The following is a 14,556-nucleotide window of genomic DNA, read 5'->3' as shown; positions in this document are numbered from 1 at the left end:
AAAGAAGAGTAGTGGCAATTAGTACTTAAAACAAGCTTTAAACAAATACAGTCATTTCCATTCTCATCCCACTGCTATTGCAAGTCCATTATGCAGCTGCCCTTTGCCACAAAAAGAGAAGCACACACACGCACACACCCATGCACACACCCACCCACACCTATAGCCATTTTTTTTTAATCCCCACGACTTTTCTGCATATCAGCTATATATTGGGTTATGTGGAGCTGCCCTGACTCATTGTTTGCAGCGTAACCCCATATAACCATCACCAGGTGAGTTTGTATGTACTGTTCTTTCTGTTTAAACAATTGATGAGCCCTTAGTATAAATAAAAAATTTTAGGTAAGAAAAAAATGCAACAGGTTGTATATGTAAATTGTCATTTAGTGATTTAAAAAAAATGTGTTAGTTATTGCATTCAAAATTAACAGTTTATTGTAATATGTGTTTAGATGTTTTTTGGTTTGAAGACTCATTGGTCGCAACTGAAAAGAAAAAAAATATTGATCAAACAAACTTTTACAACATAAGTGTTGTCAAAGATAATGTAGTGTAAAAATGCTTCACATAAAATATATATTGTTGCTGTGAAAATGACTCATTACATGCATCTGAAAATGCAAATGTGAGTAAATGTAATATGTTTTAAGATTAAAAAAACAGCTGCCTGTCATCTTTGATTGATGAGCTTGAAGAGAAAATGTAAATTTGCTTAAAATAATGACCTGAATAATTTACAGGAACCATTCAAGAACTAAAATGAACGAAGTTACACAATGTTTTAAAGACAAAATAGTATTATTAGTAATTCATAATCATGATTTTTTGTTGAATACTGTTTGTATTTCTTTTAATCATTTTAAGTGTGCTAATCATCTCTAAAACCTCAGAGTTTAAATGCTATTTTCCAGCCTTTCTAAAGTTTCATCAATAACCTGTTGAAATTTCTCCACAGTTTGACACAGTGTCAGATGATCCTCAAGCCCTGTAAATGTTGGTATGAATACGACTACTGCTGTCAATCGGGACCCGCTTCATGTTGCAATCTTAAAGAATGTGATCACTGTGACCCTCTCCCTCGCCATTATCTACATTAATGGGACTCTGGTTCATATATTCAGAAAACATCAGGTATCAATTTAATGGATTTTAAGAATACTTAAAATATTAAATTAGGCTCAAACGCTGTTATTTCATTCAAACCATTTTACTGTATAATTGTAAAAATTATATTTACCAATTTAAATTAACAAAGAAATGTAAATATAATTATAGACAAATACACTAACTACCATCTAACATAGACATACAGACAGATAGATATTTAGCATCTTTTCTTGTCTGAAAGTTTTGTTTTTGAAAATTATCGCTTTCTGTTTGTATGGACTGATTGAGTATTTTTAGTCAGTGTTTTACTAAAAAATCTTTAAATTTTATTACAATGATGTCTTAATAGAGAACATGTGTCTACACTGTAACACCACAAAAGACCACCAAAGGTTTAAAATGCCTTTCTACAAAAAGTTTTTAAAAACTTCTTTTATTACAAATATTAAAATATTGTAACTCGGAAAGAGCATGAAAAAGGGATTGCTACATTATAATAATTCTATGAAAAATTTACTGACTGATCCTCCTAAAGAAAGATGTATCTGGTAAAAACATAAATTTGATCATTACTTTCTTGCATCATTGCAGACAGGTTAGTTAACATCAATAAAGATCTTACATTGACCTTGGGAGATATTTACAGAAAAAAATATCTCCCAATGTAAATCTGTTGATGAAACAAATACCTAATTTCACCAATTGGGATCCATTCCCCATTACGAGCTTTAGAAATCAAAGCATAAAGGCAGACTTGCTAAAGTATCATCACTGTTTCTTAAAAACATCTTGTCTTTTGTTGCAGGTCTTCAACACAAATTCTCGTTACATCTTGTACATCCACCTGGTAATCAATGATATCCTCATGCTCACACTGATGATCCTCCTCCAAGTTCTTAGTTACATTATATATACACTCAATGTCTCATTTTGCATCATTATACTAATGCTTGCCGTATCTACAAATCTAAACAACCCCTTAACGCTTGCTGCCATGGCTCTAGAGTGCTACCTGGCAATATGCTTCCCTTTCCGTCACCATCAGATCTGTACGGTCAGGAAAACTTACATTGTGATCACTGTGATATGGGTCCTAAGTTTATTGACAATCTTACCAGATCTGTTCATAATTATTGCCACAAGACCTGCAGAGTACTTTCATTCCAGGATTTTCTGCATGCTGGCAAATGTTTTTACAAACCCAGTCCTTACAAAGAAGAAAGATGTATCCAACATTTTGTTTCTAGTCATTGTTTGGCTCATTCTTTTTTATGCGTACTTTAGAATACTTTTCACTGCACAGGCTGCTTCAGTAAGTGCAAAGAAAGCAAGGAACACTGTCCTACTTCATGGCTTTCAGCTGTTGTTATGCATGCTAAGCTACATTCATAGTATATCAATAGAGGGCCTGTCAATTTTGTTTCCAAAAGATATTCTTGCCATTCGGTATGTAATTTCTCTACTGATTCAGGTCATGCCCAGGCTCATCAGTCCAATGGTATATGGCATAAGGGATAAAATGTTCAGAAAGTACCTTAAAAGATACATGCTGCCTTTGAATTTGAATGTTTATCCAGAAAATCTCCAAAAAAGTTAAAGATATGAATGTTTATAAACAGACAATAATCTTTTTAAAGGCCCAATATGGTCTTTTTCTTTGATCCATTGTATTGAACTGCATATAATAGTGTAAAATTAGGATACCTCAGCAAAAGTCTACCCCTTAAAACAGTCTTTGCAATGTCACTTTTGATATTACATCATGAAAGGTGTAGGTGCAAGAATTATGATTCAGTTAAATTTCAGTTCAGTTGTGGTTCAGTTAACTGTGACTTTCATTTTGTTTTGTCTTTTTTTTCTCCACTTTTTTATCATTTCTGTATGAGCCGCACTGAAACGTCACTGTTTAAATTCTAATCAACGAAATGCAAATGGTTAATCATAGATTGTTGAAATAAAGAAAAAGAAAAAAAAATCATGCTGTTCTTGCTTGTCATTTGTCTAATTTACTAGAGCTCCCCTTTCATTCACTGTAGTAAACTGAGTTTTGGTTATGTCAACAGCAGATGAAATATAATGCTAACATAAGGTTGTCCTTAGCACAATATGCAAAAGGGAAGCACATAAACACACACACCCACACCCTTGGATTTTTTGGTTCCCTTGAGTTTTCTCCACTTTATATATTGGATTGTGTCGAACAGATCTAATGGATCTGCAGCATAAACCAGGTGAGTTTTTGTACAGGCTTCTTAAACTGAACTACTATGTTAATAGTTGTTCAGTTTAATCATTTCATGATTATTTAGTATTATTTAAAGATTTGCTGTATAAAAAATTGCAATAGATATGTCAAATGTGATTTACTAAATTTCTGCTTTGCTTCTTGTGTTGGTATCCTTTGCAAACAATATTGTGATGTGAAAATGTACTGTTTAATTTTTACAGCTATTTATTTTATGTTTGGAGTTGTATTGGTTGCAGCAGGGAAATAAATAATTTTGATCAAAATAAATATTTCATGAAATTATTTATTTTCATGATCATGACCCATTACAAAATACATCAATTGGAAAATGTAAAATGTGAATAAATGGAAGACATTTTCAATCTAACAACTACTAACTGTCATCTTTGATAAAAAGCTTGAAGGGAAAATAAACAATGTCTTTATATGACAGTGAGAAATTAACTGTGACTATTACAGAACTAAAATGAACAAAGTTAAATTGAGTTTTTTAAATACCATCTTATTGGCATTTTATATAATTCATATTAAAGACTCTGTATTCATTTTAATAATATTAAGCATATTAATAGATACAGTTTAAATTCTGTTTTTCAAACTTGTCAAAGACATTAATTTAGTCAGTTTTAACAATAATCTGTTGAATATTTCTCCACAGTTCTGCATACTTTTTCAGATGACCCCCAAACCCTCTACATGTTGGTATGAATATCACTACTGTCAATCGGGACCCGCTGCATGTAGCAATCTTAAAGAATGTGATCACTGTTGTCCTCGCTCTTGCTATTATCTACATTAATGGAACTCTGGTTCATACATTCAGAAAACATCAGGTATCAATTTTATACATTTTGAAAATAAGCAAATGTGTTTTTTATGTAACAATTAAGGTAACATGGACCTCGTTTTGCTGTTGCTGTAAAACGTCCCCTTTCAAATGTGATTCAGTTAAATGGAAATTTTAGAATTGTTGTTTCTTAGCTGTTGTACTTGCAGTTTTATGTAAATACATGACAACGGTAGACAAAATGAGGCCATTGGAAATGTAAGGTAAAATGTGAGTTACCTGCTTTCTCTCCAGAAAACATCCATTTAAGATTGGAAATTAGGTTCAACACGATTGTTTTACTCAAGCACTTAGTAAGAGTTACAGCTTTCAACATTATTAAGTCATCGCTGGTGATTTTTTTTTTTTTTTTTTTTTAAGTGTGACACATGAAAATATAAAATTGCCTCCGAGTGCCTCTATTTGTTAAATTGCTTTTGTCTGATATTTTTCTGAAAGTTGTATTTTTTTTATTTACAATCGTCTGTTGGGTTCATTAAGCATAAAAAAAAACTACCTTTAAAGTTTTCTAACAATAATGTCTGAATAAAGAACGTGTCCTCATTGTACAGCTGCAAGAGACCACTTAAAGTGTATCATGCTTAACCAGAAGAAATGTATGAAAATCAATTTTACTCCATCTGTTATGATAATGAAATGATAAAACTTGCTACGAAATGTTTTAGGTTTCGGTTTTGACAAAGTCTTTTAATTTGAATGTCTAGTTATCACTGTATAAATTGTGATGGGGTTAGGGTAGTTAAATTTGTGAACCTAAAGTTCATATAAAGTTTCATCTGAGCAAGAACATTGATAATTTAAGTCCTTAAACAATTACAGACTGATTATCCTAAAGCAGGAGGCATCAGATAAAAATATACATTTGATTATATGACTTTCAAGTATCATTGGATAATGGTTAAATGACACCAATAAATGCCTTTTATTGACCTTGGGAGATTGTGATACGAACGAAAAAATGTTAAAATTAAATGTCTGAAAAGAAAAACAAACAATTTTAGGATTGATGTCCAGATTTTTTCACATTCTAACCAAATTAAAGCAAAATGGTCTGTCTTTCAATTCCATTTCTTAAAAAAATCTTGTTCTTTGTTTCAGGTTTTCAACACAAATTCTCGTTACATCTTGTACATCCACCTGGTAATCAATGATATCCTCATGCTCGCACTGATGATCCTCCTCCAAGTTCTTAGTTACATTATATATAAATTCAATGTCTCATTTTGCATTATTATGCTAATGATTGCCACATCCACAAGTCTAAACAACCCCTTAACGCTTGCTGCCATGGCTCTAGAGTGCTACCTGGCAATATGCTTCCCTCTCCGTCACCCTCAGATCTGTACGGTCAGGAAAACTTACATTGTGATCACTGTGATATGGGTCCTAAGCTCTCTTGCAGTACTGCCAGATCTGTTCATAATTATTGCCACAAGACCTGCAAAGTACTTTCATTCCAGTGTCTTGTGCTTGTGGGCTAATATTTTTACAAGCCCGGCCCTTAAACAGAAGAAAGATGTATTCAACATTTTGCTTCTAGTCATTGTTTGGCTCATTCTTTTTTATGCGTACTTTAGAATACTTTTCACTGCACAGGCTGCTTCAGTAAATGCAAAGAAAGCAAGAAACACTGTCCTACTTCATGGCTTTCAGCTGTTGTTATGCATGCTAACCTTTGTTTATATTATATCAATAGAGGGCCTGTCAATTTTGTTTCCAAATGACATCCCATCCATTCGGTATGTAATTACACTATTGATTCAGGTCATGCCTCGGCTCATCAGTCCGATGGTATATGGCATAAGGGATAAAATGTTCAGGAAACACCTAAAACAATACCTGTTACCTTTAAATCCAGCCGGTCATCCAAAAAAAGGTACAAAAAAGAACAATATAAAGATATTTGTATTTTAAGTAGATTTTTAAAGGCCCAGGATAGTTTTTAGGGAGCCATAAAAGTTTATGGTAATAGGGAGACATATCTTATAGTTCATATTTTTATGTTTTCTCCACTTTTTTATTGTTTCTGTTTTCAATGAAACATACATCAATTTCACCTTTTAGGTTTTTACCGCAAAAATAACATTGGTTGTTATTTGACAGTTATTTGGTTGTCTGAATAAAAAATAACATAAATCATGCAGTTAACAGACTTGTCATTTATTTGATTTACAAGAGCTCATGTTTTCAAACACAGTTTTGGTTATGCAAGTCTCTAAAAACTGCAATTTGGTTTACATTTTTTTATATATACCAGTCAACCATTCCAATGGACTTATGGACTTGTAAAACATTTAAACTCAAGTACATCTAAATAGGAATGATTACCTCTTTCCTCTCTGACCACTCTCAAGTAAAGGGCACTAGAGCCAACAAAAATCTTCAAAACAAACAAATAAAATACTTAACGTTATCCATCATGTTGTATTTGCCTATTCATATTCAGGATCATATGTAGGCAGGCTGTTGAGGAGGCCACTAGAAGATTACTGAACATATGAACAGAAAACAAATTGTCACGTTCAAGAAACTAATTTTAGATGACTTGTGCTCTGTGAAATGGTCTGTTGTCCTTCTGGAAGTAGTCATCTGAAAACTGGTACACTGTGATAATAAAGGAAAGGATGTGGTCACCAAAAACAATGCTCATTTGACGCTGAGGTCACAAGAATAACAAAATTGTACCTTTGATCTGATATGGAAAAACATGTTTCATATTCACCATATAGTAGCTTTTTTGTTGTCTGAATGGTTTTCTTAGGGAATGATAGTTATTAAAATCAATTGTGTGTGAAATCAGGCTTTGAATCTGTGAGCAAGAGCTGCTGCACAAACTGATGTGGGTGGTTATACACACACAGACACACTTGACTATTTTTCATCCCATGACTTTTGCTCAGCCTATATAAATTGATCCGTATGAAGCGCAGCTGACTACTTGTCTGAAACATAACTGTGTGTAACCATCACAAGGTGAGTCTCCTTCATGCTGTTCTTGTGTGTAAACATTGAGACTTCAGTGTTAAAATTTTAAAATTATTGCTGAGTCACATGTTAGAGATGTTTCCAATTTATCTGATTTAAATCTTGTTGCTGCTGTCATTACTGGAGCTGAAAAGTTAATTTTTCAGCTCTACAATTTTTCAAATATCTTTCTTGTGTTTGTAAGATAGATCATGAATTAATTAGAAAAAATATATGTATTTATCAAAGATTTATTTTTATTAAGTTTTTATTGAGACATGCTTTTCTAAGCTGATGACAAATGAAAGTGTATATTAGTTGGAAGTGAATCATGTTGAACTAAATTCTACTCTGTTTGTCAAAATTACACCTTACTTAAATGCTTTGTGATAAAATGGTGATTTGTGACTTCTTTTCCAGCTATATAAACTTGACATGCTATGTAAAATTTTGTCACTTTTATTTCCTTGATAAATATTTTTCTGCAGGTTGCCAGATTATATCAGATGAGTTATATCATGTACTGGCATGAATACCACAGCAACCAGGAATAAGGACCCCCTGCACATTGCAATACTTAAGAGTGGATTCTCTGTTGTTTTCTCGCTCTCCATCATCTACATAAATGGGATTCTGATACACATATTCAGAAAACATCAGGTATCAACTCTGTCTCATTCAAAAATTTACCCTGATTGCTTCAGTAAAGGACAATAGGTGACACAAATCTATTTACTTTTGCTGTACAATAAAAGCCGAACAATAAAATGTCATGAAGGACCTGGGTCTTTCAGGATAGAGGTTTTTTTTGTTGTTTGCAGTTGTAGCATTTATCATTTCAAAGAAACAAAAAGTTGTTTCACCTTGTCATGAATCGCACATGTCTTCAAGTTGCTGATTAGTTCTTTTCCTCATTGCATTTCATCAGACATTGTGTTGGTCTCAACCAAAGTTGCAAAAACAATCTTTTTGTCACAAATGTGTAAGACTGAGAAAAATTATTTTGATTCATTGTTTAATTGATCTTTTGATTGCTTTTCTATTAGTATTCCTGGCATTTTATTAACATGTTAAGCAGTGATGCATCACGCTGTGCATCACTGTGATCAACAGACATTAATTATTACTAATCAATGATTGTCTGAAATAAACTAATGGAAAATGAAATATTAAAAACAAATTTTAAATGAGAAATATGGGTAGGGTATGTGCCGTTGTTTTAATCAGTTTGTCATTCTGGCAGAAACAAGAGCATTATTGTTTTTCCACCTTTTATCCTGCTAATACTGTCAGTACATATTTGTTCAACATTGTATGTTGCTTCATTGTATGTTGAATTTAATAAAAATAAAGGTAGAGTTAGTGTCAGATTTAACATGTCAATACTAAACATTTTAAAAAAAATTTAATAGCACATTGATGACAAAGTTGTTTATGATAATTATTGAAACAAATTAATCCCACTCTGCTACACAATATTTATTTTAAAAATATGTTACTTCAGCTCAGATCATACACTTCCAGTCATTTTACCATTTATTATGTGTGTGTCTGTTTTTCAAGCTCAGTAAGTAACTTGAACAGTTCATTCTTCTATTGCCCCTCATTTCCTTAACGTTTTGTCTCTCCTTTCAGGTTTTCAACATGAACTCCCGTTACATCCTCTACATCCATCTGGTGGCCAATGACATCATCATGTTAACACTAATGATACTCTTGATATTCCTGAGCTATGCCCTGTTCACAATCAATGTATCATTTTGCATTATCGTGCTTATTATTGCCATATCTTCAAATCTAAACAACCCCTTAACACTTGCTGCCATGGCATTAGAGTGCTATCTGGCCATATGCTTCCCTCTCCGCCACCCTCAAATCTGTACGGTCAAGAAAACTTACATTGTGATCTCTTTCATATGGTTCCTAAGCTCTCTTACAATACTGCCAGATCTGTTTGTAGTTGTGGCAACAAGACCTGCAGAATATTTTAATTCGAGGATTTTCTGCTTGTGGGCAAATATTTTCACTGATCCACAGCTTGAAAAGAAGAGGGACATATCCAACATTATTTATTTCGTGATTGTTTGGCTCATTCTTTTCTATGCATATTTCAGAATTCTTTTCACAGCACAGGCTGCTTCTGCAAACGCTAAAAAAGCGAGGAATACCGTCTTGCTGCACGGCTTCCAGCTGCTGCTGTGTATGCTAAGTTATGTTCATAGTATAATGATTGAGGGCATCATAAAGTTTTTCCCAGGAGATGCTCTGATCATTCGCTTTGTGATCTCTTTGCTGATTCAGGTCACACCTCGACTCGTCAGTCCAATAGTTTATGGAATAAGGGATAAATTGTTCAGAGAGTACCTGAAAAGATTCTTTTTACCCTCAACTAAAGCAAGAATTAATCCAGAAAAATTGGAAAATAAGCCAACATAAGGGAATGTTCTACTTCCTGCAGAGTTTTTCTTATTTATTGAGCTTCTTAATATTCTTTATATATATGATGAGAGAGAGATACAGAGATTTGATTTTCCTCATATGCAATAATGTCATTTGAAAATGTTATATTTATTTTAAGTTCTTCAACATTTTGCAAAACAAATAAAGTCTTTTTTTAATGACATTTTCACATAATATGATTAAATTTGTTTTGTCAAACAAAATAAACTGATTAAAATGCAAGTTTCCAGAAAAGTTGGTGCTTATACATGTGCTCTTTCCTAATTGGGAAATGTTTTATTTAGTATTGTAAATGTTTGGAAAAGTCTTACTTTAGCTTTTTTTTTTGTTTTCTTCCAATAATTTATTCCCTCTAACGAGTACTTTTTCATCAGATGTCAAAGAACATTGCTTTTAACTACTTTGGGGGTTTTTTTTAATGTGTTTTTACACTTCAAAGAATATTATTGGAACTGTAAATTATTTCAGTAACTCAATTCACGAAGTGAAGCACATTACATTGATCAATTACACATCCATTGATGTTTTTAGACCTTTATTTCTATTACTAATAATGGTTTCAGCTTATAGCAAATATAATATTTATGTTTAGAATATGACATGAGACCAATTAAAATTGATTTTTTATCCAGATATGAAAACCTAATAAAAAAAATATCCTTAATATATGCTGAAAGACGTTTTTTTTTTTTTTTTGAAAGGTATAGATGCTTTACAGCGCATATGCTAGTTTGATGAATATGTTTGTAATCTAATTACAGTAACATGTCACTCATTGTCACTCTAGGTATTTGCAAATCATGTTTCAAACTAAAATTTTCCATTAAACCATCTAGAAGCTACCAATAATTAAAACCACCTGTTTTAAAACGACATTTACTCATTTTTATGACAGAATAATATAGACTACATTTGTAACAGTAAATGGTAAATGATCTCTACTGGTATAGATATTTATGAAGTCCAGGAAACCCCGATGCACTTTACACTACATTCAGTCATTCACCCATTGTCTCTCATTCACAAGTTTTCCTTGGTACTGTGATTCTTTTTTTAGTGCTCACGTAGCAGACCTTATTCATCAAAACCATCTGGCTCTGGCTCCCCAGGAGATCCACCACTCTAAGCTCTGATACCGGAGTCCAGACATTTAGTTTGTACATGTCTTCCTCCAGAATGCGTCTGACCCCCATGCACTGAAAACTCGGACAGTACTTGTCCGGATCACTAAAAGAAAATTAACAAAAAACAGAAATACAAACATCTGAAATCAAATGTCAGGTCCATCCTATATCTAAAGGAATCTCAATCTCAAGAGCTCTCTGCCACCAAGTCACTTAAATATAAGATCTTAAATATAAGATCATTATCAGCTAAAAGCCTGTTAGTAAATGGCTTCATCACTCTGCATCCCTGGAGCCAAACATCGAGAAGTATCATTCAGTTTATATGCAATGAATGCATATAAACTGGAACAAACTCCCAGAAAACAGCAAAACAGCAGAAACGATTAATGCCTTTAAATCTAGACCAAAAACCATCTGTTTAGGGTTGCTTTTGAAACATCAATGACATGTTAATCAACATTTGAGGTGTGAAAATGGCACTTGACAATTGTATTTTTTCATGAGTAAAACTGATGTGAAACTCTTTAAATTGCCTTGTTGCTGAAATATAGTACAGAATATAGTAATAAATAACAGGATGATTGGAACTGATATTATTATCATTGTTTCAATGTGCCAGGTTACATCATTATTGCCATCACATATTCCAGCTCACCACCAAACACGGGTGTCTTTAAAAGGCAGATACTTTTTGTCTCCGCCTCACTTGAGGTCAGGTAAGTATAGCTGAGGAGGTGAGCTTCCCGTTTACATTAGCAGATTTTAAAGAATTTGTATTTTACATCAAAACTTAAAGTTTTAATTGAACCAATTTGTCACTGTTTAGACTTTAAAATTCACACTGTAATATTTTTGTCGTGCAGTGATTAGTGTACAGTTGACCTTCAAAGGAAGACAGATGTGGCTGTGTAACATGCAAAATCATAGAAAAATCTGTTTACCTCTGTTTTAACACAGGAAAATGTTATCATCTACTTTTGCTAAAGAAAGCTGTCTTTAGTGACAAATACAGAATGCAAATATTGTAGAAGTTTTTATTTTGAACATGTTTAAGATATTTTGAATGCACTTTTATCAACATTTACCGCCATCTTTCTTTTAATTAGTTTCTTTCTGATGTTACAGTGAACCATGAACTCATTACTGAGTCTCACAAACAACACAACTTCCCCTTATCAGGTGTGTTAACAGAGAATATCACTGAAATATAACATGTAGAAAACATTTTTCCAAAGAATCAAACGGGGTGCTTATTTGTTTTTCATTCATTTATTTATTTATTTATTTTAAGAAATATTTGGGAAAAGATAAGAGTCAGAATGTGTAAAGAAAGACTAAGAAATATTAGTGGTGTTTGTTTTTGTTGTTTGAAAACCTAATGACTGCGTTATTATAATGATTTTCAAACCAAACAATCTTAGTAAAGCATACCCAGATTCATGGGAGGATTTATTTTTCTTGTAGTTTTGCTATTCATCTATTACAGTCTCCTCCTTTTTCTGACCAGTCTGTTCTATACAGAGATACTTTCACCATGGCCTTGGTGAAGAACCTGATTGTCGTGCTGGTCTGGCTTGTCCTCACGTATATCAACTGCATCTTGGCTGCCACGTTTTTTAGACATCGGGTACACACATCTACAGCTCAAAACAATAACCTGTTTTTTAAAAATTGCATTTGCAGAATATCTTTGCAACATATTTGCCTGCAGGTTTAAGACAAGATGAAAAATTTGATGTTATGAAACCTGTGAAATGTACATTTTAGATTTATTTTACTGTCTAAAAGTCTAAAGAATAACAATGTAGTTCAGGCTGTATGTTGAGTGTCACTTCTATTTTCTACTCTAATCTCTGACCAATTTCTCTGTTACTGAAAAGGAAACCAAAAGGTGTATCTGAGTGGAAAAGACCGAATGTATGTGTGAAGCACAACTTTCTTTATTTGTCAAACATTTTTCAAAACTGATCGAATAGATGGTTGAAGATTTACAGATTCAAATAAATTCTACTCATTTTCTTTTCCCAGGATGTTGATGTTTGGTCATTGTTAGTTTATAATTTATGTTACACTAAATATAATTTTAGTATAATCCTTGATGATCTGGTAATTCATAAGTACAAATTTAAGCCTGTTTGTTGTTTTTTCTTCCAACAGACTTTCTATGAAGATCCTCGTTACATCCTCTTCATCCACATGGTGATCAATGACGGCATTCAACTTACTGTGACTGTCACACTTTTCATCCTGAGCTACATTTTCTACAGGATCAACGTCTCGCTCTGCTGCTTCTTCATCTTGGTGGCGGTCTTCACCACCAGAAACACCCCAGTCAACTTGGCTGGGATGGCCATAGAGCGCTACATTGCCATTTGCAAACCTTTGCGTTACTCTCAAATCTGCACAGTGAGGAGGACTTATATAGTCATTGGATTGATTTGGTTTATATGTGTTGTCCCAGATATAACAGATTTGTTTGTGACTCTGGCAACTGAGCCGTTAAGCTTTTTCCAACACAACTCTGTGTTCTGTTTGCGGGAGAACGTGTTCAAAGATCCGATCCTGGCTCAGAAAAGGAAAGCCTTTGATATTATTTATTTTTCATGTGTTTTTCTTACTCTGGTCTTTACCTATCTGAAGATCCTGTTTGTAGCCAGGGCGCTCTCCACAGCTGACACGTCAGCCCAGAAAGCCAGAAACACCATCCTCCTTCACGGTGTCCAGCTGGCCATGTGCCTGCTCTCCTACATCTCTCCAAGCGTGGAGATTGTTCTGCACATCATCTTCCCGGGTCGAATCCTAGAAATCAGATTTGCAAACTACCTGATTGTTTATATGCTACCGCGGTTCCTGAGCCCGATAATTTATGGTGCCAGAGACAAGACGTTCAAGAAGCATCTCAGGATGGACGCGCTGAGATGCAGCTGCAAGTATAAAGGAAAACCAGTGGTCCCACTGAACAAAGACAGAATGTGAAAATATATATTTTTTTACAACAGCATAAATAAATGTTTACATTATGAACTTTTGATTATGCTTGCCAAAAATAAAACTTTCATTGAACTAAAGATAATAAACATTCACAATATAAGTTTTGAAAAATTATATTTAATTCTACCATTGATATAGAGATAACACTGAAGAAAAACAGCAAACATGGGGACCTTTTATAGATTCAATTTTAATAATATAACACACTTTAATAAAGTATGAGACATATTGCTGAAACCAGAACTTTATAGTCACTTCATAAAGAGATAAGTAGCACTTCTCTACTGCCTAGATTAGATTTTTGTTGTTATTGTTACCAAAATATTTATATTTGCATAATACTGCAGTATTGAAACCAACTTTACATATTTTTTCAGTGTTTTTACATAATTTGTAGGCTTTTTCATAAACACAGTGGGAATGTTTATGAAAAAGCCATCATACTGTTCAGGAAAGAGCCACACACAAACAAATTGAACAATTGTGAAATGATCAAAGAAAAGAATGGGTTAAAAGAGCACTGAGAGGCACTCAGAGTGCCTCACTCAGTGCTTTTTTTTTTGCTCTTATGGACTTCATAAACTGAGCACCTTTCCATTCGAAGTTCTACAAGTACCCCAAGGACCATAGGAACAGTTAGTCTTCCATGTTAGACTTTAAAACTCCAGCTGTCACTCTGGATAAAGAGGGTGCTTCGGACCATTCCGCCTGCAGGTCTTGAACTCAGACCCATCGGAACCGCAACGCATGTCTTTACGCAGTGCGCAAACCGAGCACTCACCCATCAAGCCGCTCGAACTCCTAAAAGT

At 33.6% G+C, this 14,556-nt stretch overlaps 4 protein-coding genes across 4 annotated transcripts; all 4 read left to right on the top strand.

The window, feature by feature from the left end:
• Positions 1–1,002: 1,002 nt before the first annotated feature.
• LOC129372842 (odorant receptor 131-2-like) lies at positions 1,003–2,707 on the top strand. The gene is made up of 2 exons (XM_055050371.1): positions 1,003–1,134; positions 1,916–2,707. Exons 1-2 carry the CDS (start codon positions 1,003–1,005, stop codon positions 2,705–2,707), a joined length of 924 nt encoding a protein of 307 aa, XP_054906346.1.
• Positions 2,708–4,062: 1,355 nt separating this feature from the next.
• LOC129372656 (odorant receptor 131-2-like) lies at positions 4,063–6,698 on the top strand. Its single transcript, XM_055050072.1, has 3 exons — positions 4,063–4,191; positions 5,304–6,081; positions 6,652–6,698. Exons 1-3 carry the CDS (start codon positions 4,063–4,065, stop codon positions 6,696–6,698), a joined length of 954 nt encoding a protein of 317 aa, XP_054906047.1.
• Positions 6,699–7,697: 999 nt separating this feature from the next.
• Positions 7,698–9,605, top strand: LOC129372853 (odorant receptor 131-2-like). The gene is made up of 2 exons (XM_055050387.1): positions 7,698–7,829; positions 8,805–9,605. Exons 1-2 carry the CDS (start codon positions 7,698–7,700, stop codon positions 9,603–9,605), a joined length of 933 nt encoding a protein of 310 aa, XP_054906362.1.
• A 2,655-nt stretch (positions 9,606–12,260) lies between these two features.
• LOC129372655 (odorant receptor 131-2-like) lies at positions 12,261–13,732 on the top strand. The gene is made up of 2 exons (XM_055050071.1): positions 12,261–12,383; positions 12,914–13,732. The coding sequence occupies exons 1-2, from the start codon at positions 12,291–12,293 to the stop codon at positions 13,730–13,732; spliced, it is 912 nt and encodes a 303-aa protein (XP_054906046.1). The 5' UTR covers positions 12,261–12,290.
• Positions 13,733–14,556: the final 824 nt, after the last annotated feature.

This window comes from Poeciliopsis prolifica, unplaced genomic scaffold, assembly GCF_027474105.1.
Source record: "Poeciliopsis prolifica strain line A6 unplaced genomic scaffold, Auburn_PproV2 SCAFFOLD030, whole genome shotgun sequence".
NCBI lineage: Eukaryota > Metazoa > Chordata > Actinopteri > Cyprinodontiformes > Poeciliidae > Poeciliopsis > Poeciliopsis prolifica.
Note: the sequence above shows the minus strand (reverse complement) of the source record. Positions and strands in the feature narration are given on the sequence as shown.